This window comes from Salvia hispanica, chromosome 4 (assembly GCF_023119035.1).
Source record: "Salvia hispanica cultivar TCC Black 2014 chromosome 4, UniMelb_Shisp_WGS_1.0, whole genome shotgun sequence".
Taxonomy (NCBI): domain Eukaryota; kingdom Viridiplantae; phylum Streptophyta; class Magnoliopsida; order Lamiales; family Lamiaceae; genus Salvia; species Salvia hispanica.
The window spans coordinates 12,485,751-12,512,645 of record NC_062968.1 but is presented as its reverse complement, the minus strand read 5'-3'; the positions used below and the strand labels follow the sequence as shown (position 1 = coordinate 12,512,645).

Sequence of the window (26,895 nt, the reverse complement as noted above, 5' to 3'; positions counted from 1 at the left end):
CTGAAATCTGGGATATTGGCAATTCCTTATCTTAGGAGATTTGTGGTATTAGTTTTTGCCCTGATCTCTGACAAAGTGAAGTGCATCTGTGTACCTATTTTGCCCTCCAACGACTCCACTCTGTAGACGCAGCTAGCCAGAAACAACAAGCCCGGAAGGCCCGGCAGACGCTGCCGAAGCCGCCCTCGCCGATGACGAGAGAGCGGCTGAAGCCGCGGGTAGCCGATTTGAGGTCGGCGAAGGAGAATACCCACAGATGATTAGCGGGGCCCTGAGTTATGAAATCCTAGAACAGGTCGGATGAGTCGGCCCAGTTGCGGCGCGACTCAGTGTCGAACTCAGAGCGCTTGGAGTCGAGGTTGCCTGATAGACGTTGAAAGCTTTCCCTCAGTCATGAAAAATTGAAAGCTGATACAATACAATACGGACGCCACACTGAGGGAGCGCGCCCACGAGACCTTGCGCTAGACCGTCGTCGTCCCCTCCGCCGGCAGTGAAGTGGAAGCATTTCATTCTAGTTTAGCCGATTTGATGAGATTGATTTTGCTTTGGGTTTGATTTTCCGGTGATTAAGGGAAATTGGGGTTTTCCGGATAAGGGTTTTTGCAGTTGGGAGGACCCCAAAGGCAATAGAGAAGGGGGGCAAAGAGAGGGAGGGAGAGGCAGAGAAGGGGGTGAAGAGAGGGAGGGAGAGGCAGAGGTAGAGGGGTCACGAGGAAGAAGAGAGGGAGAAGAAAGTCATTTGCCTTAAAAAAGGAAGGACATAAATGGTAGCACAATGTTTAGTATGACTTTCCAGTAAATTGACTTTGGCCTACCAAACAATGGTTTAAGCTAAAAAAGGTCTGTACCAAACATCATTAAAGCCAACATTAATAATCTAAAATTGTTGTAATTTACGTTAACTGAGATTCCAGTAAAAGCCCAAGATTGCTACCAATCATGCCCTTAAAATAATAAATTAAAAGACTAAAATTTTAATAATCCTACCGCATCTCCTACTATATTGCAAATTTTATAATGAATAATGCAAGAACTCTTAAACCAAAACCAAAACAAGCAACAACAAATAAAATAAAGGGTAAATGACAAAAAATAATGAAGTTTAGTCAAATTTTGATCTATCCCGCAATTTTCAAAAGTAGTCAATTACTAGTATATCATAACTTTTACATTTTTCTCAATTGTCCCATAGCAAAAAATTTCATCATGCTACTTTTCGGAATTTATCAACGTAATGCATATATATGTAAAAATTAAAGACATAATTCACTGAATATATTAATGACATTGTGTAAATAGCCGAATGTTTTGTTCGCATCATATTTATGGTTGCCAATTAAAAAAAAATATCAAAGTTATGATACAATTGGTTATTTTTTAAAATTGCAGGATGGACCAGAATTTAAATAAACTTCATATTTTTTTTTTTGCCATTTACTCTAAAATAAAATATACAACAAGAGAAAACGGTGAAAACTAGATTGAGGATTCAATTCTGTCTCTTATCAGAAAATTCCACAGCCCACACACATTTGACATCAACTTCTGATTCTAAACGCTCCAACAAAAGAGAAAAAAGGTAACAAAAAAGAGCCATTGTCAGATAAGAGAAGTAGTGCATAACATCTACGTTACAAAAAAATAATTTTCCCCCGATCCCATTTTACTGATTAATTTTAAAAATTTCCGTGTACACAATAATGGATATAATATAAATAGATGTTTAATTTTTTTTCAATTGAGTTGATTTTTATATATTTATACGTGAAAATGTAACCTAAATGTAAGTTTTTTTTTTTCAAATGAATAGATGTTTACATATTTGTATGTGAAAATGTAATCAAAAAGTAATAAAAAAGTGCATTTTTAGCTTAGCAAGCATCTCATAATAGCAATCTTTTTTAAATGGTAAAAGGTAATAGCCGTTAAGCCGTTAATATCATGAACGTAAGACATTTTCCAGTTTTCTCATCATCTCATGTATTTTAATATTGATTAATAAATATATATATATATATATATATATATATATGTATATATATAAATCAGAAACTTTGATAAATCATTTCAATTTTCCAATTAGAACTGACCCGCTTTTTTCGGCGTGATTTAGCAGACATTGCATGCCAATAAATTTACATGGATATGACGAACTTATAATGGACCAATTACATCGTTTAGGTCCATTAAATCAATTTTTAGTTAATAAATTTTTTATTTATTTTAAGGTATCAATGAACTCTCTCTCTCTCAATCGAACTCTCCATTGGGCTCTCTCCAGACTCCGGTCTCCACTGCCACATTATAATTAGCACATCACCATAGAGTCGACAATGTTAATCGCCTCCGTATCGACACCACTCTACAACATCAACAAAAACTATTTCCATTCTCGAAAGCTAATCGACTCGTCAGTGCATTTTGATCACTCAGTTCTTGAAAAGGCCAACAAAGATTAAACTTAATTCCCAATCTAAATTGGGGTCGTTCGATTTGATAGATAAAATAGTGTGGGATAAGTTGAGATGAGCTTTGTCTATGATTAAATTAGTACTACAATCAGTGGCGGAGCCAGGATTTTAATCATGGGGGGCCTAAATTACTACTTAAATTTTGTTAATTTGTCTCGGTGTCAAGTTGTTTCAGTATCTACAATATGAAATTAACTCGAATATAAGTAATAGAAAGATATACACAAGAGATGGATAATGACATAATTAGAGGATGGTAATAAAAATAGAGATACAGTGACGACGTCAACATCGATATAATTAAAGAATATAGTATTTATTTTATAATATAGAGCATAGTATTAACATTAATTTTGCTAATATTATATACTTATTTATGTAATGAAAGAGTTATTTTCTATTCATAATTACCATAACATTAAAATTGATTTTAAATAATATTATACTATGGCTGGCATATTTATACAAGATTACTAGCTAAGATTATAGTTACTAGAGAAAATAAACAAAATTATTAACATTAGAAAATCTAATAGAACATAAACATATTCAAGAGAAAATCTAAAGATATATAGAAAAATATTAACACAATATTCAATAGAAATCTAAGGAGATAATGATAAAAAAAATATACACACTGCAGGATAAAGAATCGAACCTGAGATCAATTAGTTAAAAGTGTACCATCGTAACCAATTGCACCACTACGAACTTAGGTCATTGTTTCGTACATATATGATATAGCAAAGTTCGAAAGGGTGAGGGGCCCAAGGGCCCCCCTGGCCCCACCCTAGCTCCGCCCTTGACTACAATAGATATGCATTTGTTTGGTTACTTAGATTATGTCTAGGATAATTTTAGTATTGTGTTTGGTTAATGAGATTTAACATAAAATTAGTACAAATTTAAACTTACATCCTACATTAAATTATGAATCATTTTTAATTAACTAAAACTTATTGCTTTGAATTAGTGATTAGTAATTAAAAAGTTAAATTAATTAATTAATTGCTTTGAATTGATGATTAGTAATGGACGAAAATAAATTAATTCATTCTCGGTTAGTTATGGCAATCCCATTAATTTCATTAATTAACAAGGAATAAAATAATTCTAATGAAATCATTGAATTTACAGCAATTGCGAAACCCAAAAATTCATCTGAAATCGTCGAAGATGGAACACAAAAAATCCAACAAAAATGGGCCGACTTCCTCTAAAATGGAACAGAGAATTCAACGAAAATTGCTCAGATTGGGGATGGAAATCTGGCAGCATGGAAGTTTCCTTTTGAGTTTGCCCAGCCAAGTATAATTTTACTGCGTTATTCTTTCCCGTTACGATATATAGTACTTCTGCTTCTGCATGTAGGGGATAAACTGACACAAAATCACAAACATACCACCAATTGTAAGTCCAAATCCAAACATAAAATATCAATCACAAGTTCAAATTGTATTAGATTAAATAAAGATCTAGTCATGCCATCCAACATTAATGTTTGTACAAAAAACAACACTAGTTTGCAAAATAGCCTCAATACATACAAAGATTGAGGTTTGGTTCCCATCTATATGCACTATCTTCATCAAATCGCCCGTCTCATAGTCGTCACTAGTCGTCTTTCTAGGGGACGAAGGTGCCCATGTTAGTGGAGCAAATGTACATGGTGGAGGAAGGGTAGACCGCCCGCTTCATCATCTTCAACTCGTATTGGTCCCCCGAGGCAAGGTGGTTCACCATCATCACTGAATGAGAAGCACCGCACACTCAAGTAGTTGGTGTGGTTGTTCGTCCCCTCCGCATACTTGACATTAGATTTTAGGGTTGCGTGAGTTGTGGGCAGGAGAAAAAGGACGAGGACGAGGACGAGCATGGCCGTCACGAGGAAGATGGAGGTGATGGTGCTTGTGGATTTCATGTCGTTGCTCTCTCTTCTCTTCCCGCTTTTTAATTAACAAAGGACTATAATTAGAATTTAGTACTTCATTCTCTAAAAAAAAATTTATGCTATCATAAAATTTGAACTTTATATAAATATTGATAAGGATCCCTAATGATATAGTAGTAACTAAATTTTAATATATTCAATTTGAGAGAAAAATACTATAGTATGAAGTAAGACAGAAGAGTACTATACCGGACGTTTTGTTTAAATTTAAACTGAAACGATATTACTCTTAGGGGCTTCTTAGTACGATGGAATGGAATGGTGGAATGGAATGTGATTCTTACTTTCATTCTATTCATTTGCTTGGTGTGATGAAATGAATGAGTGAATGGATAAAAATGCAGATGAAATCCAAGGAAATTGACATTTCATTCCTATCTTCATTCCATTCCAACCTCCATTCCATTTCACCCTCATTTCATTCCATCATATCTTAATAATAAAATTTATGCAGTAATTAGAATAGCTTTTGGTACCTGCATCATTCATAGTGAACGCCATATCTTTTAATGTAAAATTAGTAAATTATAGGAGATATATAAAACATACTTAGATTATTACTATTAGTTAAAGATAAATTAAATAAGATAGATAATGAAGAAAAGTGGTGTGTCATATTACCAAAAATGAAATAATTTTTATAGATAAAAATCAAATTGGAAAAAATAAAACTATTTCTCACAGAGGAATGTTATATATACTATTTATTTTCTTTGATAACAACTACTCTCTCTGTCCACGAATAGGAGTTCCATTTTTTCACTTTAGTCCGTTCGCGAATAGGAGTGTCAGTTCACTTTTTACTATAAATAGTGATAGGGTCTCACATTCCACTAACTCATCCCTTTCACATTTCATTTAAAACTACTCCTAATATATATAAGTGGGACCAGTATTCCACTAACTTTTTTTCCATCTACTTTTTTTAATATTTCTTAAAACCCGTACCACCAAAAATTGAGACTCCTAATGGCGGACGGTGAGAGTACACATCTATGTATACTGTAAATGCACGAGTCCAATTTATTGTTGTAGTTATGGGCGGATCTATATAGTGGTCACTAGGGGCTCAAGCTCTTTTAGTGTTTTTCTTCTAATTTTTAGATTTGTCCAAATTTAGCATAAGTTATTATATATATAAGCCTTATTAATAATCTAAAATCGTACAAAAATATATACTTTTAAATAAAATTTAAGAAATATAGTTCCTATCAATATTATTTCTTTGTCCTCCCCTGGTTGTAGTGTTGAATTAGATTTCACAATGATTAAATCGCGCAAAAAGCAACTTAACCCAATTTGATGTTTCCCCGATGTTGTAGGATTGAATGAGAGGATTATATCTGGTAAAACGTTCATCTAATATCGAATACCATAAAAATTAAACAAATATAAAAAGTTTGGTTGAGCATGTTGGAGTCTTGCAATTCTGACATGCATAGCGTATGGATGCAAAATAAGATGTAAAATGTGAATATTATACAAATGAAATTGACCAATTCAATTTTGTCAGAACGAAAACCTAGATTCAAAATATATGAATTTCAGTTAAATTTATTTTTTCTTGTAATATTCTGGAATTTAATGCATATAAACAAATGTCCACACATAATAGAAACAAAATGCATACCTCCTTTTTCTCGAAGAGGAAAGAACAACGGGGTTTCAAAAGTAGAGGGGAAGATGTAGATTTTATAGAACAAATTAAAAGGAAAAGATTTGTGTGTTATGTTTCCCCTTAGCTTTATTATGCACTCAAATGTTATTAACATGCTATTTTTAGACTGCTAACTGCTACCAAAATAAATATACAAAGTCTAATAATGTTTTTTACATTTACCTGTAAAAAGTACTATTAATAATTTAAATTTTCTCTATATGAATATGTTTTTGGACAAAATTATAGCCGATGTGCTTAAATTTTATGTAAGACACAACCTAAAAACAATGTTCATACTTACTCTTCCTATTAAAAATATAACGAAAATATATTTTGTGTAGTACATAACCATAAATCTTGCCAAAACGCTCATGTACAAATTAGTTTGTATAATTTTTTATTTTAAAATTAAAGCTTTTGTTAATATCTGTAGTTTGATGTGTATTGGATATTTATTGTTAAACCTGATTAAATTAAAAATAAATGGAGGATAAAACAATAATAAAGAAATAGAAGAAGAAAGAGAATGCATACGATAGAAATATTAAACAAAAATGCTAAAATATTTTTAAAATTAAAAAGTGAAGAAAGGGCAAAAATAGTTAGAAATAGTGAAAAATTACTTCAAATGTTATTAATTAAGTCTTTATCAGAAACCATTAATCGTTCATAGACTTTTTTTTTATAGTTCACTCTTATAATTTAATTCAACAAAAAAAATTGTTGAGTGACTCTAAATAAATCGGTTTATCTTTCATCAACTCAAAAATTGCAGAGTGACTCCCCATTTGCAACTTCCTTTACCAATGATAAATTAATAAATTAATAAGTAGTACTATCAGTTTCAACTACAAGCCCAATTATTAGGAAAAAAATAATTCCAAGAGTTGAAAAAAAAAGAAAAAAAAATAAATGCCAAAATTAGTCCTGAACATATGCCTATTTTATGATTTTGATCTTATATTTTATCTTTTGAATTTTTCATCTGAACATTTCAACTCAGATTATAATTGGTCATACACTAACAATTCCGTCAATTTTTAAACGGTTTTAATCCGATTTTGATGATTTTAACAGTCTCATTCGGGTTAAAATCGTTTAAAAATCGGATTAAAATCGTTTAAAAATCGATGTTAGTGTAGGATCAATTGTAATTCGAGGTGAATTTCAGGATACAAAAATTCAAAAAATAAAATATATGACCAAAATCATAAAATTGGCATATATTAAGAGCAGTTTTGACCTTCATTGTTAAAAAAAAAAAAAAACGATGATACCACAGTGCTAAAATTTGTTGTACTACTTTGTTCTTATTTACATTTGTCAATTACGCTAAAAACAAAAGAAAAAGAGAAAACGAAAACCTTTGGGGTTTAGGGTTTAAACTTCCTGTGCAACTGTAAGCTCAATCTCAAAATCTCCAATGGCAGCTGCTGTCGCATTCCTGCTAGCCAAAACGACACCTCGCTCCCTCATCAACTCTCCCGCACCATGTCGCTTAGCTAATTATCTCCCCGTAATTTTCAATTCTTTCCTTTCTCAGGGAAGCAATTTCCCTTCCAGAAGCTTCTCCACCGACGCAACCGAATCGATCACTCAGAACTTGAACTCTTCCGCCGCCGCTCTCAATTTCGACAACCGTGTCCCCGCCACCGTCATCACCGGTTTCCTTGGCTCCGGAAAGGTGCGTTATCAACTCTTTAGGCGTGCGTATTTCCGATGCGATCTCTCTCTCTCTCTCTTAGTGTAATTCCGTTTGAAAGGAGAAATGTTTTTCTATTGAAGTTTTTGGAATTATAGCTAAACCTTGGATTTTGATCGAAGTCGTGAATGGTTTTGGATTATCCTAGTACCGATCTCTTTAAATTCCATTGCTGAATGTATGAGGATACTGCTCTTTTGTTTGTTGAACTTTTTCGTAATTTTGATAAATGCAGACCACGCTTTTGAATCATATATTGACATCTCAACATGGAAAGCGGATTGCTGTCATAGAGAATGAGGTATGGCTTTGTTGCTCGTTTATATTGTATAATAATTGTCTCTATCCCGAAGACGAGGTTAAACATATGTAAGATGCTGAAAGTTTTAATGCTGTCAAAATCATATAGTTAGATGTTTATCAACTTTGAAGAGAGAAGGACAAATCAATGAAGAGGAACTGTTTGAAAAAATTATGATATTTGATGTCACACTATCTATATTGAGGTTAATCTTATGATATGTGCTGATTGCAGTTTGGTGAAGTAGATATCGATAGCTCGCTAGTTGCTAGCCATTCTTCATCTAACGAGGAGATTATCATGGTAAATAATGGTTGTCTATGTTGTACGGTGCGTGGAGATCTTGTCAAAATGCTTTTGGAGTTGGTGAAGAATAGGCGAGACAAATTTGACCATATTGTTATCGAAACAACTGGTATGTTAAATGCATGAATTTCGGTATGGAGGAGGTGCTATTTTTTTATTTGCTTCCTTACACTTTTCTGGAGAGGAACTTGTAGAATTTAGTCATTACGCATTGTTGATTATTTTTTTCATTCACGACTCTGTCTAATCCAGACTAATTGACATATGATGAGGTGGTGTTTGTTATTCAGGTCTTGCGAAACCTGGTCCTGTGATTGAAACCTTTTACAGCGACGAGCTTCTCTCACGTCATGTGAAACTTGATGGGGTTGTTACTTTAGTGGATTCCGTAAATGCAATCAAACATTTAAATGAAGTTAAGCCTAGATTTGTGGTGAATGAAGCCGTGGAACAAATTGCTTTTGCTGACCGTATTATTATAAATAAAGTATGCATATTTTCAAATTATATGAAGCATATCAATACTTTTCATCTATAGCTAATATACATCCTTGGAGAGCTTCAATAAGTTCTAGGATCTTGCACTTATCTAATTCTGTTAATATCGGCAGACAGATTTAGCTAGTGAGGCTGAAGTGGAGTTATTGATGAAAAGAGTTAAGGTATGTATTTTCTGATTCAAGTTCTTTATATAAGAATTTATCATCTAGGTTCTGAAGATGAAAATTATAGGGCCTAACTATGTAGTTTACTCTTATTTGTTTCACAAGCATGATATTTGGTCATTTTTCAGCATATCAATGGGATGGCACAAATAAAACGAGCTAAATATGGGTTAGTTGACATGGACTTTGTTTTAGGAGTGGGAGGTTATGATCTTGACAGGTATTATAACTTTATCTTCTTTGAAAGCGAAATCGTTAATTTCGGCTGGTGTTTTTGTTGTTGTCGTTGTTGTTGTTGTGTGTGTGTTAAAACTCACTTTGCACTAATTGAAATATTTGTGATGATCATAGTTAGCAGACCATTGCATTGATATTTAAACGCATTTTGGTGTGCAGGATTGAAGCTGAAGTTAAATCAGATTCTCATTGTTCTCATCATCATGAAACTGGACATGGTGAGTATGATATAACTTGTCTATTTTAGTCTTGATTTCATACATTGTTCAATGTTCCTATTCAAAACTCTATGCTGATGATACGTGAGACAAACACGGAAATATATGAAAAAGAGAAACTGGGAATGAATCGAGATTGGAGCAATCAATTCTTGGTATAGTTGGCTGAGTTGAGCAAGTCTAAACTAGGCCAGTCATCGTGTTCTCCCTTTATTGTTTCATTTTAGGACCAATTCATGAATATTACTTTATTGAATACATTTCCTGCCATTGTAGGCTTGGCTATGATTCCAGAGCTTTAGTGTTTTGCATTTTCTTTTTTCAAGTCGAGCTTTAGTGGTTTACTTATTTTGTATGTTTCTTTTAACTTGAGATCCTTTTACAGAGCATCATCACAAAGGGAATGATCATGTACATGACTCTTCCGTCTCCAGTGTCAGCATTGTTTCCGAAGGGACCTTAGACCTCGATTATGTAAGGGTTCCTCTTCCTACTCTAACATCAGTTATAGTTGGAAGTCGATTCCAAGTTGTTAACATTGCTATGGCTGGTGACTCAACTCAGTTTGATGATTGGCTCGATACATTAGTGGAAGAGAAAGGCGATGATCTTTACAGGATGAAAGGAATATTGTCAGTGAGTGGGTCTGAGCAGCGCTATGTTTTCCAGGTCATCATCTTCTTCAACTCTCGATGTTCCTTGGCAAAGTCTTGATATCACACAATTTTGATACGCCATATCTTCTGTTAACAGGCAGTCCATGCTTTTTTCGATGGAAGCCCGGGCAAGGAATGGGGGCCAGAGGAGAAACGTACAAACAAAATTGTGTTTATAGGAAGGAACTTGGATGAAACTGCCCTGAGAAAAGGCTTCAATGGCTGCTTAATTTGAGCAGAGGCTGTCGTTTCATCTGCTTCGTCGTTTACATATACAAGCCACGGATGGAAGTGTCGTTGAGGTTTGATCGTAACTCATGGCTGGGTGTTTTTAGAAGGAGATGCACAAAAGTATAAGCAGTTCCATCAAGCTTTATGAAATACACGTGACATCTACTAGTTGAGATTGATAAAATACTTAAAACATATGATCAGTTCCATAGAGATTGATGAAATACACGTAACAACTAATAATTGAGATTGGTGGACCCTTTACAAACAAAGAATACACTTTTAATGTATCAACAATAAAATGGAAATTTATAGAACAAAAATTTTGAAAGTATGCACTAAGAACAAAAATTTCAACTTTTAAAGAAATATGAAATTGATAATACACAACTACTAGTTTTTCAAACAGAGAAAATCTTCTTATATGGTCATGTTTTGTAGGATGACCCATGACTTCTGTTAATTCCTTCTAATGTGTTGTTCGGTTCCAATTTTCACCAAAAACATAGCATGTGACAAAGATATCTAGGTTCGTCTCACAATGAGTTTTCCACCTTTATCGCACGACAATTCTTCCACCCCTCACCCCTTGTATTTGAGTAGAACTCTCTTCGTATGCGAATAGGAGTCTAATTTTTTCATTTTAGTCCGTCTGCGAATATGAGTCCCGGTTTATTTTTGCTATAATTGGTAATCATGTCCCACATTCCACTAACTCATCACATTTCATTTAAAAGTAATACATACAAGTGAGACTTATATTCCGCCAACTTTTTTTACACTCACTTTTCATAACAAATTAAATGAAAAGTGAGTTTTAATTGATAGGGCAGACACTAGTCCGATACCACTGCAGAAGAAAGGGCCGGACTAAGAAATGCTGATGACAACCTGATGTGGCAATGGGCGGACACTAGTCCAATCATTGTGGATGCTATAATGACGGATAGAGAGAATATGATTTTTCTCTTGTCGTCAATCCAATTCCCATCTTTCACACTAGTCCAATCATTGTGGATACTCTAATGGCGGATAGAGAGAATATGATTTTTCTCTAGTCGTCAATTCAATTCCCATCTTTCACACTAGTCTGATCATTGTGGTCTATGGATATTCTAATGGTGAATAGAGAGGATATGATTTTTCTTTGGTCGTCAATCCAATTCCCATCTTTCTTTCTATATATATAAGTATAGATTTATGTGAGCGTGTATACGTGTGTAAGTCAGAGATCTTTTTCTCTAATTTAGGTCAATGAATGGAAGTATGGAACACATAATATGCAAATCTATAATTACCATTTACAATCTCACGAAGCAAGGGATCATCAAAATTGGTGCCCGAAACATTCACAATTGGATGCTCAACAAATAAAGTAGGCTAAATCTTGATTAATATCACATCATTCCAATCAAAATATGTGCTATTACAAAAAACATCACTAGCATATTTTACTTGTTTTATGGAGTCATTTATTAAAATTAGAATACTTGAACCTTGACAAGGAATATATTTATTCGACAATGTGCATCTCACTTTGATTCGATATATATTTTAAAAAATATAAATGAATGTACATTTAAAAAGCTAATAGAATATAAGTCACATTTTATATTATTATTAATTTTATAACATTTTTATATTATTATTAATTTTATAATAAAATATGAGTAAAATAAGTTAGTGAAATTTGGGACACACTTACTATTTACCAAATATTTCAACCATTACACGAAAGAATCTCATTGTCCATTAAAATTAGTCTCATTTTTATTTATGAAAACTTTCTTGCCACTTTTACTTTTTCACTCTAATAATTTGCAATTTCTGAAAACTCATGGTATTCATAAATAAAATTATTTTTGTATATATGAACGAAATAATTAAAAAATAAATGAAATATGCAAAATGGTTTGACCGAAATAGAAAAATGAGACAAGATACGAAAAGGCTATGGGGCATTCGCAACGGTGCCCGATTCGGCTGGACGGGTCACTGTTGTAGGCATTCCGTCCAAGAGGGTGACCATTTGCGGAGATCACAGTCCCTTCTGGTGGAACCACGCGTCCCTGCCATGTGGCGCGATACAAAAGCGCGGTGACGCCCACTTGTCCCTCTGTAAGTGGGCGTCGTTTTGACTGTTGGGGATTTTGATTTTTTAACTAAAAATTTCAGAAAATTATAAAAATAAATGTTTCCCCTTCATCAAATATTATCATTTTTTTCCTTTTTTTCATTTTTTAATATCCAGTTTATCTATAAATCACACTTCCCCGTCCCACAAGAGTATGGGCTCTTGGGCTCTTGGTAGGGCACGAGTTTTAATGCATACTTAATAAAGTAAAAGAGAGATAGAAAGAAACAGTAATTGAAATATTATTAAAGAAGAATGAGTCTTACCTCATTAGAGAGAAAAACTTTACAAAATTAGAAAGTGCATGCTCTTGTGGGATGTACTAAAAAGAAAAAAGTGTATACTCGAATGGAGGAAGTATATAAATACCCTATTCATTATCCATTTTTTTACATAAAAAAAAACTATTTGTCACTCATTCTTCTCTCTAAAATATTTTATTTGCATTCTCAATCAAAAATTATGGGTTTTATCGCTTTTATAAATTGAATTTAGCATTTCAATTATGGAATTTTAATTATCATTTTAGTGTTATATTTAATAAAATGTCATTTTTATATAAATATCCTTTAGTTAAGAGAACAAATAAATTATAAAATGTCATTATAATTTTAATATAATATTTAATTAGAATTAAATTGGTTGAGAACAAAAAAATAAAGAATATATGAAATAGTGATATCCATAAATAGTACTCCCTCCAGAAACATCACCTATATTATTTCATCTCTTAAATATATCTTCTCTTAAATTTTCATGGATGCCACCAATTTCATTTCAATTTTTTTTCAATAATTTTAATATTACGATATTGACAATTTTATTAAATTTTTTGAAAATGACAAAATTCAAATTTTAAAATTATAATTTATTTTAAGCGGTGAAATACATAGTCCCTTTGGTCAGCCATACTTAAATTGAGAATGAGAGAATGTAAAATTTTTAGAAGAAAAAATGAGCAGGGGGGAGTTTTTTTTTGTATAAAAAAAATCATGTGATTAACGAGGTATTTGTTAAGTTACATAAATTAGACGATAAAAAAATTGAAAAAAACAATAATATGGGAAAGTGAATTTTTTTTATTAATCTTAATTTAAAAAATAACTTAAAATTGTCACAAATTGATGCCACTCATGGCCCACACCACAGCGCGCCACGTGGGGGTGGGGGAGGCGTTGCGCGCTAGCTCGCGAGCCATCTTCAACCCACTCGCAACGCGGTGTTGCGGGTGCCCTAATGCTATGATGAATAAATATAATCGAAAATGTACTAATTGCTACCTATGAATCTTCAACCCCCAAAAGCAATACGACAAAGATTGCCAGTTGCCCACTGTTTGTCATCATACGGTACCAAGAATTTAAACTACCACTGGACCACCGCCACCGCACCGCCGCAGCAACATCACGGCCACCCAATCGCAGGTTGCCCTCCCACCCCCTCTCCTCTCTCATTTAATTTCCCCAATTTCATTAATTTCGTCCCAATTATTGTATGTACGGTAAATCATCAGTGCGTCTCACTGTGGTCGAACATCTTCGCTCATTATTGCCACCCACCAGCTTTTATTCCCCCACTTTACGCTCTCAGATCGTTCTCCATGTTTTGACTAACCCTAGATCTGTCCCCGCTGAAGGTGAGCGCACGACCACATTGACTGCGTGGGCTTGCCTTTTTCATTTCCCCAATTTTTAATTTTCGCCCGCCTCTTTGATTATTCGGATTCTGATTGCATTATGCATGTGTGTGTATTTCTGTTGCCAAAAAAATGTGGACTATTTTAGGTTATCAATTTTGTGTAGAAATTGATAAAATCTCTTTAGTCTGCATTGCAGAAATTAGAAATGTATCCGTGTTTATGTTTTCCCTAATTCAATCAATATCTTTATGCAGATTCCTTAGTGCTGCTGTATTTGATCTTTTGAAATAGGGGAAAATAGTGTAGTTTGGAGGAGGTAGGATGAGCGAGAAAGCGCCAATCTCGGTGATGGGAATGGGGGCGGAGCTTGGGTATAGGGCACCGCTGTTCACAGACGTGCAGTGGAAGGAGCTGGAGCAGCAAGCCATGATATACAAGTATATGGTGGCTGGCCTACCGGTGCCACCGGACCTCGTTACGCCTATTCGCCACAGCTTCGAGGGGCTCTACGCCCATCTTTTCAACCATCCTGCGTGTAATGCCCTAACTTCTTGTTATTTATCTGAGTATATACTTGCATTCTCACATGTAAAGAGATGATAACAAATCAGCTTTAGGCATGTTAGCAAGCTCCAGTTGAGTTTGTATATCTGTGGTGTGTTTTGGAATGTGTAAGCTTCTGTTTATTCATTTTGCTGCTAAAATTTGTTAATAATATTATAATGCTGTATGCTTTATCTATTTGTGAGCTTTCTTGTTACACAAACTGAGATTTGCAGCAAATATATGTTCTAGTTTGGATGGTGTGTCTATGGAGAAAGTTTGCTTATGTTGAGTAGGATTAGGGCTTTATTTATTGGGATATGATTTGCTCGTTCCCATGCCAATTGGTTGTGTGCATGGCTTAATTTGGATATTAAGTGTATAGAGAAGAAATCCAGTATGCGGTTGAGCAATAATGAAACGCTAAAATTTTAATTTACTTCTTCTAGCATACTAAAATGCATAGTCACTTTTTTTGGAAATCAAATTTCATTCATCATGCAGTGGGCTATTGTTCCTACTATGGCAAGAAGTTTGATCCTGAGCCAGGGAGATGCCGGAGAACTGATGGAAAGAAGTGGAGGTGCTCAAAAGATGCACATCCGGACTCAAAGTATTGTGAGCGGCACATGCATCGTGGTCGCAACCGTTCAAGAAAGCCTGTGGAATCTCAATCTACTTCGCAGTCCTTGTTGACTGCAGTACCCCACTCCTCTATAGGGGGCAGTATAAACCGTGGAAGCTCTCAACAGATGCCGCTGTACTCTGGTGCTAATTCTGAAGGATCATCTGTTGGGAGCAATGCAACAAAGCTGCAGATGGGACCGTATGGCAGGGAATTCAGGTACTCATTAGTGATGCTTGATTGTTTAGTTAAATAACAACTTGATGCTCATTCTACGGCCTTCAATGAATTGGTACTCTGGTTGGTTATGATTTTTGGTGGCTGGGCATCCGAATCTCAGTTAATGAGAAGCTACACTTTTCTAATCTCCCTCATGTTTTTCTCTCTTATGTTGGTGACGGGTGTAGTTTCTCACAAGAAGCTTCTGGAAAGGCAGGCAGCGGCACTGGCACATGGGGTCTCATGCCTGGTCAAGTTTCTTCCAGCTCATTGTTCAAACAAAGCTCTGATTCCCGAATGCTTGGCTGTTCTTCAGCTCAGCAATACACGCCTCATGCCTATGAGCCTGTCTCTTCAAAACAGCAACACGGCCTATTCGGGAGTGATATCAGTTCACCTACAACACTGAAGCATGAACATCTTTTCTTCAGCAAGTGGCCTTCAACCAAGGAATCATGGTCCAATCTCGATAATAATGGAACAAACGAAAACACCTTCTCCTCGACCCAGCTGTCCATGTCCACTCCTTCTGATTTTACTTCAGGAACTGCTTACTCTCCAAATGGTGAGCCAATTTAGTATAGTAGTAATTTATTTATATAAGAGTTCACTATAATTTTGGGTTTTGTTGATTGCAGATGCTTGAAGTTGGATGATGAATGTGAGCTACTTTCTTTGCTTGCTTGTGTTGTACCATAATAACATATCACCCCAACCATTGGATTTGTCACAATCGGTATTCAGCATTCCTTTAATCGATTGCTTGTATTATTCGAATAAATGTAATTTGATGACTAGTGTTTTACCCTGAATTATTCAAAGCTGTGTATGATTGTGTGAGATTAACATACATTTGAGGATTAGTAGTATGTTATGTATACTATAATCTGGAATATTGCTTTTATCAAGTCCTCAACATTCTTAGTTTTTTAAAAATCTTGAATAATCATTTTTTGAATTGTGGCTTGGATCTCAATTTTGGCAGTAGATAGCTGACTAAGCTTGTCAATTTAGGTTTATATTTTGTTATATGTTTTGGGGCAAATTGTACGTAAAGTCATGAATTTTCAAAATAATTTGATTTTTTCCGTGAATTTTAAATATTGCATGGAAAGTCATGAATTTTATCGGACTGTGTAAATTTCCTATCCGACCTGACTCGATAGATTTTCGGTACAAACTTATCATGTGGCGCCAGAGGTGTGACTTGGAAAATGACAAATTTAGGGTTCAATTTTTGAATTGTGGAATTAATGTTATTTTTATGTTGACTTCGATTGGATGGAATTTGATTTGTATGTTTCCATTTGTGCTACTTGCATGTTTGTGATAATTCCAGGGTCAGAGATTGTAAATATAGAAGAGAAGCAATCAGAATTAGTGGAGTTTTGGCAAGTCACGCCTCCACCGCGCCACGTAGGATAAGTAATTGTGTCGGAAATTTATCGGGTCGTAGGAGGAATTTACACAGTCCAGAAAAATTCATGACTTTTATGCAATATTTAAAGTTCACGAGAAACCAAACTATTTTAAAAGTTCATAACTTTATGGGCAATTTGCCCTAAGTTTTTATAGACAAGTTGCATAAATATAAAAATTCAATATTTATAGTAGTACTCCCTCCGCCCCAAAGTAGATATCACACTAGGGAATTGGCACGAGATTTTAGAAGGTGTTATTTTGTGTGTTAGATGAAGAGAGAAAATAATATATTTGTATTAATGTGAGAGAGAGTTTTTTCTATAAAAAAAAAGAAATGTGACATCTTTTGTGGGACAAACTAAAAAGGAAAGTGTGGCATCTACTATGGGACGGAGGGCGTAGTAGTTTATGTTTCATATTCTTTTACAACATTTTATTTTAGTTATGATTATGTTTTATGCGGAGTGATCAATTACTAACTCAACTTTTAATTGCTAACTACAACTAATTTAGAACCATAAAATTTGTAGAGATCTAGTTGTCTATAAATCGCCATGTGTAATTTTGTTTTATTACTTCTTCCGTCTCACAAAAGATGTCGCACTTTCCTTTTTAGTTTGTCCCATAAAAGATGTCACATTTCCATTTTTGGAAATAGTTATATCTCACATTAATATAAAAATTACATTTTCTCTCTCCATCTAACACATAAAACAAAACCTCCTAAAATCTCTTGTTATCCCACAAGTGTGACATCTTTTGTGGGACGTAGAGAGTATTATTTAAATTTAAAAAGATAAGAAAACTATCAAAATTAGAATTTTGGATCAAAATCTCAATAAAGCGCATTAAACATGTCAATATGATTCATTGAATATGTCAACACAATTAAGCATTGACATTTTATATGTATTATATTGACACATTATGAAAGCTACGAAAATTAAAGAAATTTTTCTTCTTCTAATTTTGACATCGGAACATGTGCAATTAAGATCTCGTTAGAATCCTTATAAAATTATTTTTAATTTGATATAAATTGTATAAAAAAATAATTTAAATTAAGATAGTTATAATCATTTAAAATTTTTGGATAATTTTTGAAAGTCAATTATAACTAATTTTTAATCAATTGACATTACTAATTGATATTTAACGGGTCTTGTATTAATAATCACGAATGGATAGTTTTATGCCTTAATTTTATAATCCAATGTATAATACATCCTTTTATTTCCATCCAATTATAGTGGAGGACAAATGTAGTTGCCATCCTATCATATAACATTCCATGTTTATCCTATAAAAATTATTCCATACCAAGTTCATAAAAATAATCGATGAGTGTAATTAATTTGAGAGGTTTAAATGCTCCATAACAACCAATCAAACTTGTCTTAGTTGTGCATAATTTCCCATTATATATTTTGGATAAAAAGTGGGTGTGCGCAATTACTTAATCTACCCCGATAATTAGTTTCAGCCCTAGCCTCCAACAACTTAAATTACCCCAACAATTAATTTCATCCCTAGCCTTCAACAACTTCCAGTGACGGAGTAACTTCAAACCAGTTACAACTTACAATTTAATACAGTAACAAAATGGAATGTTGTTGAGATTTACATAATTTTATAATCCAATTTCCGCTTTACATATCTGACCTCATTTAATTTATATTCTAATTTAAGTGTCTAAACCCCATTCATTTCTTTGCATTGATTATTATCAAATAGGAGTACTAACTAACTTTAATCCGCGGGAAGCCCTTAGGGTGGATTATCTATCCGACTACGATCTACAAATCCGAGGTTATTTTGGCATTTGACGAAGACAAGGGTGGATTAATCCCCACCCCCTCTACGACATGCAAACTTAAAAGCATCTCCGGTGGCGCCCTTCCCACTAGGATTTCCCACAAAAACTTCCTGCCACATCATCACTAGGACTTCCCATTTCACTGTCACATCACTAGGACTTCCGCTGCACTAAGACTTCACTAGGACTTCCCGCAATAAAATTAAATTCACAATTATTCAATTTACGGAATTAAAATGTCGACACGGAATACGGGAAAATTCGAATACTTCTTTAAAAAAAATTACATAATACTTAAAAAAAAATTACATAATACTTTAAAAAAGATTACATAATACTTAAAAATTACATAATCATAAAAACTCGAGAAATACAACCCTCGGCTCTCACTCCTCCTCGTCCTCGTCCCCGTCGCCCGTGCCGCTGCCGCCTCCGACGTCCCCGCCCCCAATCTCGACGCCATAATCATCAACGGGTGGCATTTCTAAATCGCGCCGACATGCGTCGATCACATCCTTGCACATCCTTTTGTACACAGGATCGTGCGTGCTAAACCAACTATGCATATTCTGACTCGGGGTCTTCGTTAGCTGCGCGCGGGTGAGACGGTCGTACTCATCTGGGGCTTCAGGGGCCTCCGATTGGACCTCGAAGGACCCGTTGCGGCCGCCGCTTCCCCTCGCCATCCATTGCGCAGCCTTTTGCCCCATCGGGCAACGACGACGACGAGAGTCTGATCGTGGTAGCGGGGACACATCCTCGGCTTCGAGGAGCTCGTGCGAACCAGCACTGCTGCTGTACTCACCGGAAGAGTTGATCTTCGTCCGCTTCCAGCCCGAGTCGACACCCGCACAAAACTTGTGCGAACTCCTGACCACGAGAATGGCCTCCCATTGGTCAAACTCTTTGAACTTCAATTCGTTGTCGGGGTACTGGGACAAGGCCCGGTTCTTCACATCCTCCTCAGACATGCCGTTGGTTGCCATGCGCAGGTTGTTTTGGTAGAGGCCGGCAAAACGACTGAGCTTAGGCCTCAACCGATCCCACTATTTCCGGCATTGCTCGGGAGTGCGAGGCTTCGCCCCAGCCGGTTTGAGTGTGAGGTAGGCCTGACTAATGCGATGCCACAATCGGTCAATATACTGGTTCGCCCCGACATAGGGATCCTTGACTACACCGACCCAGGCCTTCGCAAGCGCGGCATTTTCCCACACGGTCCAGATCGATCTCTTCCCCCGCTCCTCCTCACCCTCCTCTTCCTCTGCCCCCGTTTGCGAGGAAGAGCCCGGGGGTTTGCCCGTGCCCCTACCCCGCCCGCCCTGGCCTTGCCCTTGCCTTTGCCCCTACCCCTTGCAGCAGGCTCCGCCTCATCGGGAGTCTCACGTATCGGCGATAGCCCCAACTCCTCAAAAGAGAAAGTCTCGATGCCGGCGTACGGAGTCTCCGGAACAGTACTAGGGGAATCGTCGGACAACAAATCTATATATGAGCGATAGACAGATTCTCTAGGCGTCCTCGGGCTCCTGTGCTGCATCGTCCCACTCATCCCCGGAGTCATACTCCCCATCCCCGCCATATTTGGCGGCATACTCCCCATCCCCGCTGCCCCGGGCATCATCCCATCCATCTGACTCATCCAATTGTACATATTGTAGAACATTTGGGGAGTAATCCCCGCCATCCCTGCCATTTGGGGATTCATCCCCCCCATTTGGGGATTCATCCCTGCCATTTGGGGATTCATCCTCGCAAAGTTTCCTTCCGTTCCGGTGGGAAGCGTGGGTGTGTTTCCTCCGCTCGTGGTGGGGGAGTTCCTATTGTACTCCATTTTAGTAGAAATGAAACTTGTAGGTTTAGAAAGAGAAACTTGTCAACACAAGTGGTGTGAATGAAATGAAGTTCAAGAAGCCCTATTTATATAGTTTAAAAAAAAACAAAAAATAATTTTTTGTCGGACGTCCGCCCGCCCGTGGGTCGGATATCCGAGCCCATCCGACGGGAGCACGGGACGTCCGTGTCCTACCATTTTGCTCACTACGGCGGACGTCCGGTCAGACTTCCGCGACGTCCTACCGCGACATCCGCCGTTGGAGATGCTCTAAGTGTTGCGGTTATGATGACCCATGCACAATGGAACACTTGCAAAAACGAATAAATAAGATGAACTGATATATTCGACTGATTATGAGATTAATTGATTCACATGTTACACAATTAATTGCATACAAGAACGCACATATTGCACGAACAAGGAATTTAATCGTAACTCATGAAAATACTACAGTTTAGAAGACATCTCTCTTCAAAGGTGATGCCTTACACTACCTCGTCAAACACTTCCACTCTTTGGACAAGAGGACATCTATATTCGAAGGTGATGTCGTCTAAGAGGCCCGGGAAACCCCTACTTCGCCATAATTGGAGCGTAGCAACACGCGAAAGAGGTGGTCACTATCACCTCATATTCATAGGCTCCATCTATGTTCTTTATGGCAACATCTACAACCCCCGACTGGGCCAACATGCATATCATGTCAGCATTGAGAATATCACGAGAGTTTATGCCGTACTCCCTCCATCCCATTCTAAGTGATACATTTTTTGGGTTGTCACTCTCTCTTCTCTTTCTCTTACTTTATCCTCTCTCCAATTAACTCACAAAACAACACTACGTAAATCTCGTGCCAAATTAGAAATGCTCAATTTAGAGTGGGATGAAGGGAGCATTATTTTGTGTGTTAAATGAAGAGAGAATAAAGTAACATGGAGAATAAAGTAGAGATAAAGTTGTTTATATTTTTAGAAATGAGTCATCTTGATTGAGACAAACCAAGAAGGAAATCGGGTAATCTTCGTTGAGATGGAGAGAGTATTAGTTTGGATGAAATATTTAATAAGATAAAATAATAGAGTATATGAAAAAAAAGTTTAGGAGTAGAATTGTGAAATTTTATATTTCTTAGAATATGATATTGCTTTGTAGGAAATATGTAAAGATACTACCCGTAGCCAAAAAAATAGACTATGGGTAAATAACATGAGTTTTAATGCAAAATTGATAGTATAACATGAAAGAGAAAGAGATCAAGTCGGTAAAATATGAGAGAGAAAAATATGGATAAAGGTAAACTGAGTAATAAATTGAGAGTAATTTTTTTATTTTATAAGACTAATTTTGGTGAATAAAAAATTGAAAGATGTAATTATTTTTTTCTCGACGGAGGGAATATAAAAAAAAATTAGAAGAATTTTTTAATATTAGAGTACAAATTTTACAATTTTATTTCTTTATTATTGTGACCAAACAATATAACGACAAAAGATATCTTAAGAAAAATAAGTCAAATTCTAACAATAAAAATTATAAATAAAAATAATTTTAAACAAAATCTTCTAGATTTATTATTAAAAATTAGATAATAGTATAAAATAGGAGTAAATATTATCAAATCAAATCCTAATAATCATACTATGAAAATAAATATCATATAATAAAATTCTAATTTTATATGATCCTAGAGAATAATGAAATAAAATTGTGAAACTCATTATCCAATTTTAATCAAATCTTCTAGATCTTTTTATATGTTTTTTAAAATATTTCCTATTACTAATACTTATGTTCCACATAATTTCAGAACAATAAAAGTAACCTATTTTTTTGAAGATAATATGTGAATGGATTGTCAACATTGTCATTTGATCTGTTTCCTATATACTATTGACTCTTGAAGAATAATGCTATAAGTTTGTTTTAAATTATAAAATTGCGAATCATGAATTCACATGTATTAATTCGAATAAATTAAAAATGTAAATTTTAGTTAAATTATAAAATTGCGAATCATGAATTCACATGTATTAATTTGAATAAATTAAAAATGTAAATTTTATAACTAAAGGTATTTTAGTCTATGTTTTGAAGAAAGGCAAAATGAAAACTGTGTTAAATGTCAATCCGGATCACCTAATCCATTTTCTAATTCATCTCCTACCTCACCCCTCATAAACATAGCGGGGTCCACTCTCATGTGAAGAGTGGAGTAAGAGATGAATTAGGGAATACATTATGTGATCGGAGCGGTTAAATGTAGGCAGAAAACGACAAAGATTGGGAGTTGATGCAATGTTACTATCAAAGAGAAGCAATCAAGCAACAAGTTAAACGACAGTGGACCACCGCAGCTCAATCTCCATCTCCACCGCCACCCACCTTAATTGCACTTCGACGGCCACCCCCACTCTCACCCAATCGTAGGTTTGAGGTTGCACTTGCCCCCTCTATTCTCACCCCCTTCTACCTTCCTCATTAAATTCTCTCGATCTATCCTTTTCAACCAGGAATTTGCCCCACTTTAATCCATAAACTGCAAATCATCATCAATTTCTCCTTCCTCCCCAACATCTTCACTTATTATCTCACCTTTTAATGCCCAATTTCTGCTCTCTGATTGTTCTTCCATGTTTTCCCCAAACCCTAGATCGACACCTTGTTTTTGTCCCTGCTCTTCATTTTCCGGTGCATCTTGCCAATAATTTCTGCACGCGTGTGTTTCTGCTGCAAAAGGTAGCAGCTTTTATGAAAATCGAAAAAAATTTCAACCCTAATTTCAACCCTAAAAAAGGGGATAAAATTGAAAGTTGGAAAATGAAGAGCATGAAAACTAGGAAGCATTCCCTTGATTGTGTGCAGTGTTTGGTTATTATGTACTCCTTGCTTAATGCAATCTTGTCAACTACTTTTGCAGATTCCTGTATTCACTCGTGTTGTGGGGTGAATAGAGAGATTTTATAGGTGTGTGATGAGCGAGAAAGCGATGACGACGGCAGAGCTGGGGTATGGTGGTTATAGGACCCCACCATTCACTCAAGTGCAGCTCAAGGAGCTGGAGCAGCAAGCCATAGTGTACAAGTACTTGGTGGCTGGCCTGCCGCTGCCACCAGACCTCGTTAGGCTGTTCCGCCACAGCTTCGATGGACTGCCCGCCCATGTCTTCAACCATCCCCCCTGTAATATGCCTTTTTGATGTCTGTACATTGAGCTTTCTTATATGCACCTTTGCAAAAAAGAGATGGTAATTAGGAGTATCTGTGCAGGCTTCTGTAAAGTTAGTGAGCTTTTTGTTGCAAAAATCCGAGTAAATGTTTTCTTGTTTGGACAAGAAATGCAACTAACTATTTACAACTTTATTGTATCATTCATTGAGAATTGGATTTGTTTGCTGGTTGTAAGATGCAATTTTGGATTATAGGCCATGATATTATTGAGGATGCTAAATGGATTGAAATTAAGGCTGATATGCTTCAATTTGTTATGCCATCTAACTTTTTTAGTCATTTTCATGGCAGTGAACTATTGTTCCTACTATGGCAAGAAGTTTGATCCCGAGCCGGGGAGATGCCGGAGAACAGATGGGAAGAAGTGGAGGTGCTCTAAAGATGCACATCCAGACTCGAAGTATTGTGAGCGACACATGCACCGTGGTCGCAACCGTTCAAGAAAGCATGTGGAATCTCAACCAACATCACAGTCCTTGTTGACTGCAGTACCCCGCTCATCTAATGGGGGAGGTACCGACCGTGGAAGCTCTCAACAGGTGCCATTGTACTCTGGTGCTAATTCCAAAGGATTGTTTGTTGGGAGCAATGCATCAAAGCTGCATATGGGACCATATGGGATTAGTGGCAGGGAATTCAGGTACTTATTGATGCTTGATAGTTTAGTTTGATCTTGCTGCTATAAGTAAATTTTGTTCGTATGATGAAGTAACATCATTGCACTCATCTCATCCTACTGCCTGAAGTGAATTGTTAATCTAATCATAGCAAAGTCTGTCCTATGGTTTCCTATACTCCCTCCGTCCGCCAATAAGATTCCTACTTTGACTTGGCTCAATGGAAAGTGGGTGGAAAAAATTAGTGGAAGATGGGTCCTTTAGTTTTATAATAAAATGTGAGTGAGATAAAATTAGTGGAATGTGGAGTCCATTACCAAAAGTAGGAAAAACAAATGAGATTATATTCACGGGAAATGACAAATTGGGACAAGTAACGACGGATGGAGGGAATATGATATAATCTGGTGAACTCTGTAGCCATCAACTTTAGGTACTGTAGTTAAGTTAGTAGAAGCTACTGGGATTACAATATGAATGGGAATAATGGGATACACAGTTCTCTAAGGTGAACAGTAACCAAGTTCCTTCTAATTCGCATGCAATGGGATTATTCAAGAGTTGCCTCGTCACACACAATTGCCTGTGTTGATCAATGCAACTCATTTGATATTCTTCTTGTGTTGAGGAAGCTAATATTTCTGCTAGTTGGGCTTCACTGATTTGCTTGGTGGGGTGTTTTCTTTTCATGGGGCTAGCTGGGATTGGGTTCGGACGGTGTGAAAGTTGTTGACAGAAAGGATCTTATGTTATGACTTATGTTAAAAGAAACATGTAAAATCAATGAGATTGGTGTGTTAGGTTTTACATGCACTTTGTGCTGTTATATGATGAAAAATTCACACTTATTATTTTCCATAAAATTGATAAGAGTATTGATAATCAATTTGGGAAAGTATACTCTTTCTAATCTCTCGTATGCCTCTTGTGATGATGTCGGTGAGCATAGTTTCTCACATGAAGCTTCTGGAAGGGCGGGAGGTGTGGATTTAGGTCCTAGTGCAGGCAGCGGCACGTGGGCTCTCACGCCTTCTCATGTTTCTTCTAGCTCCTTGTTCAAACAAGGATCCGATTCTCGATATCTAGCCACTTCTTCTGCTCAACAATATATGACTCATGCCTTCGAGCCCATAATGCTAGCTTGCCAAAACAGCAGCAGCACGGCTTATTTGGGAGTGATTTCAGTTCACCGTCAACATTGAAGCAGGAGCATCTCTTCTTCAGTGAGTGGCCCACAACTAAGGAATCGTGGTCCAATCTCGATAACGACGGTTCCAGCCAAAGCACCTTCACCTCTACTCAGCTGTCGATGTCAATCCCTAGGGCATCCTCTGATTTTGCTTTAGGAACTGCTTACACTACAAATGGTGAGCCCTGAGTTCTTTTCTTTGTTTGTTTTTTCCTAACAATTAGTGAAGATTACTTAACTTTCGGTTTTGTTGCTGGCAGATGCGTGAAGGTTGATGACGAGAGATACGAGAGGCAAATCATTTGTGCTGCTTCTACTTGCTCGTGCTGTATCTCAAGTACACTCTGTATCATCTGATTCAGCTTCAAGTTGACTGGTTGTATTGTTCGTATTGTACTCATAATGCTTTTTGCTGCCATACACCTGCCAAATTTTGAGTTATCCCTCCTGAAAAGTATGAATATTTGGTTCGACATGGATTTTAATGTATAATTGGTAAAGTAAGAGAAAGAAAAATGGTAGTGTAATAGTGTTAGTACAGAGTGAGCTCCATATCATTAGTAGCGTAATGTAATAAGTTGAAAATAAAATGACGTGTAGAGTAATGTATTGTTTAAATATTTTGAAATTGGAAAGTTTATGCATTACGGGGAGATACTAATAAGTATATAGTTTATATTTTTACCCATAATCAATGGTAAAAAAACAAGATTGAATTTCAATGGTTAAATTTGATCAACTCAATTTCGATTTGGTTTTGTTCACTATTAGTCAATGGTTAAATTCAGTTTACTCAATTTCGATTTGGTTTTGTTCGCCTTTATTACTCAATGGATTAAGCTTCAATTTAAATCATCAGGATAACATAATAACATGATTAAGATCAACAAAAGTATGGATATAATCATAAATAAATTACGTAACGACTAAGAGCATCCACAACGCTGCCTTGCACAATAGCACAAGAGCACGGCCGTGCCGCTAGCACAGTAGAGCGACTGCTCACCTGCTAGTAGAGCGACTGCTCACCATTGTGTTCTTGCCGACGGCACGGACGTGCTCTTGCGCGCTCTCTGCGGAGGACCATGCGCCAGTCCACGCGACGTGGGTTGGGCGTCGATTTAATATTATTTCATTTAAAAAAAAAAAATCATAAAAAAGTTCGAATTCAAAATTTTTTAAATTTTTTTCCCCACTTCTCAAAATAGAACCGTTTATGACCCTTTTTATTT

General features: G+C 36.0%; 2 protein-coding genes, 1 long non-coding RNA gene and 1 pseudogene across 8 annotated transcripts; 3 read left to right on the top strand and 1 right to left on the bottom strand.

Moving 5' to 3' along the window:
* Positions 1–3,910: 3,910 nt before the first annotated feature.
* Positions 3,911–6,149, bottom strand: LOC125219087. Its single transcript, XR_007176080.1, has 2 exons — positions 6,056–6,149; positions 3,911–4,420 (listed from the first exon to the last, which is right to left on the bottom strand). It is a non-coding gene; the product is annotated as an uncharacterized LOC125219087 (long non-coding RNA).
* Positions 6,150–7,435: 1,286 nt separating this feature from the next.
* Positions 7,436–10,644, top strand: LOC125218821 (P-loop guanosine triphosphatase YjiA-like). 2 transcript variants are annotated; one of them, XM_048120598.1, is made up of 10 exons: positions 7,436–7,769; positions 8,023–8,088; positions 8,323–8,503; positions 8,685–8,761; positions 9,006–9,056; positions 9,188–9,279; positions 9,456–9,514; positions 9,900–9,988; positions 10,079–10,183; positions 10,268–10,644. In XM_048120598.1, exons 1-10 carry the CDS (start codon positions 7,509–7,511, stop codon positions 10,403–10,405), a joined length of 1,119 nt encoding a protein of 372 aa, XP_047976555.1. In that variant the 5' UTR covers positions 7,436–7,508; the 3' UTR covers positions 10,406–10,644. The 2 variants fall into 2 exon arrangements, with proteins under 2 accessions (XP_047976555.1, XP_047976554.1); XM_048120597.1 differs by having other exon boundaries at positions 8,685–8,881.
* Positions 10,645–13,809: 3,165 nt separating this feature from the next.
* LOC125222015 (growth-regulating factor 4-like) lies at positions 13,810–16,527 on the top strand. 5 transcript variants are annotated; one of them, XM_048124393.1, is made up of 6 exons: positions 13,836–13,959; positions 14,049–14,171; positions 14,429–14,709; positions 15,222–15,561; positions 15,750–16,126; positions 16,200–16,527. In XM_048124393.1, exons 3-6 carry the CDS (start codon positions 14,496–14,498, stop codon positions 16,205–16,207), a joined length of 939 nt encoding a protein of 312 aa, XP_047980350.1. In that variant the 5' UTR covers positions 13,836–13,959; positions 14,049–14,171; positions 14,429–14,495; the 3' UTR covers positions 16,208–16,527. The 5 variants fall into 5 exon arrangements, with proteins under 5 accessions (XP_047980349.1, XP_047980350.1, XP_047980352.1 ...); XM_048124392.1 differs by lacking the exon at positions 14,049–14,171 and having other exon boundaries at positions 13,810–13,959; XM_048124395.1 differs by lacking the exon at positions 14,049–14,171 and having other exon boundaries at positions 13,837–13,959; positions 14,466–14,709.
* A 6,423-nt stretch (positions 16,528–22,950) lies between these two features.
* Positions 22,951–26,138, top strand: LOC125222014 (annotated as a pseudogene).
* Positions 26,139–26,895: the final 757 nt, after the last annotated feature.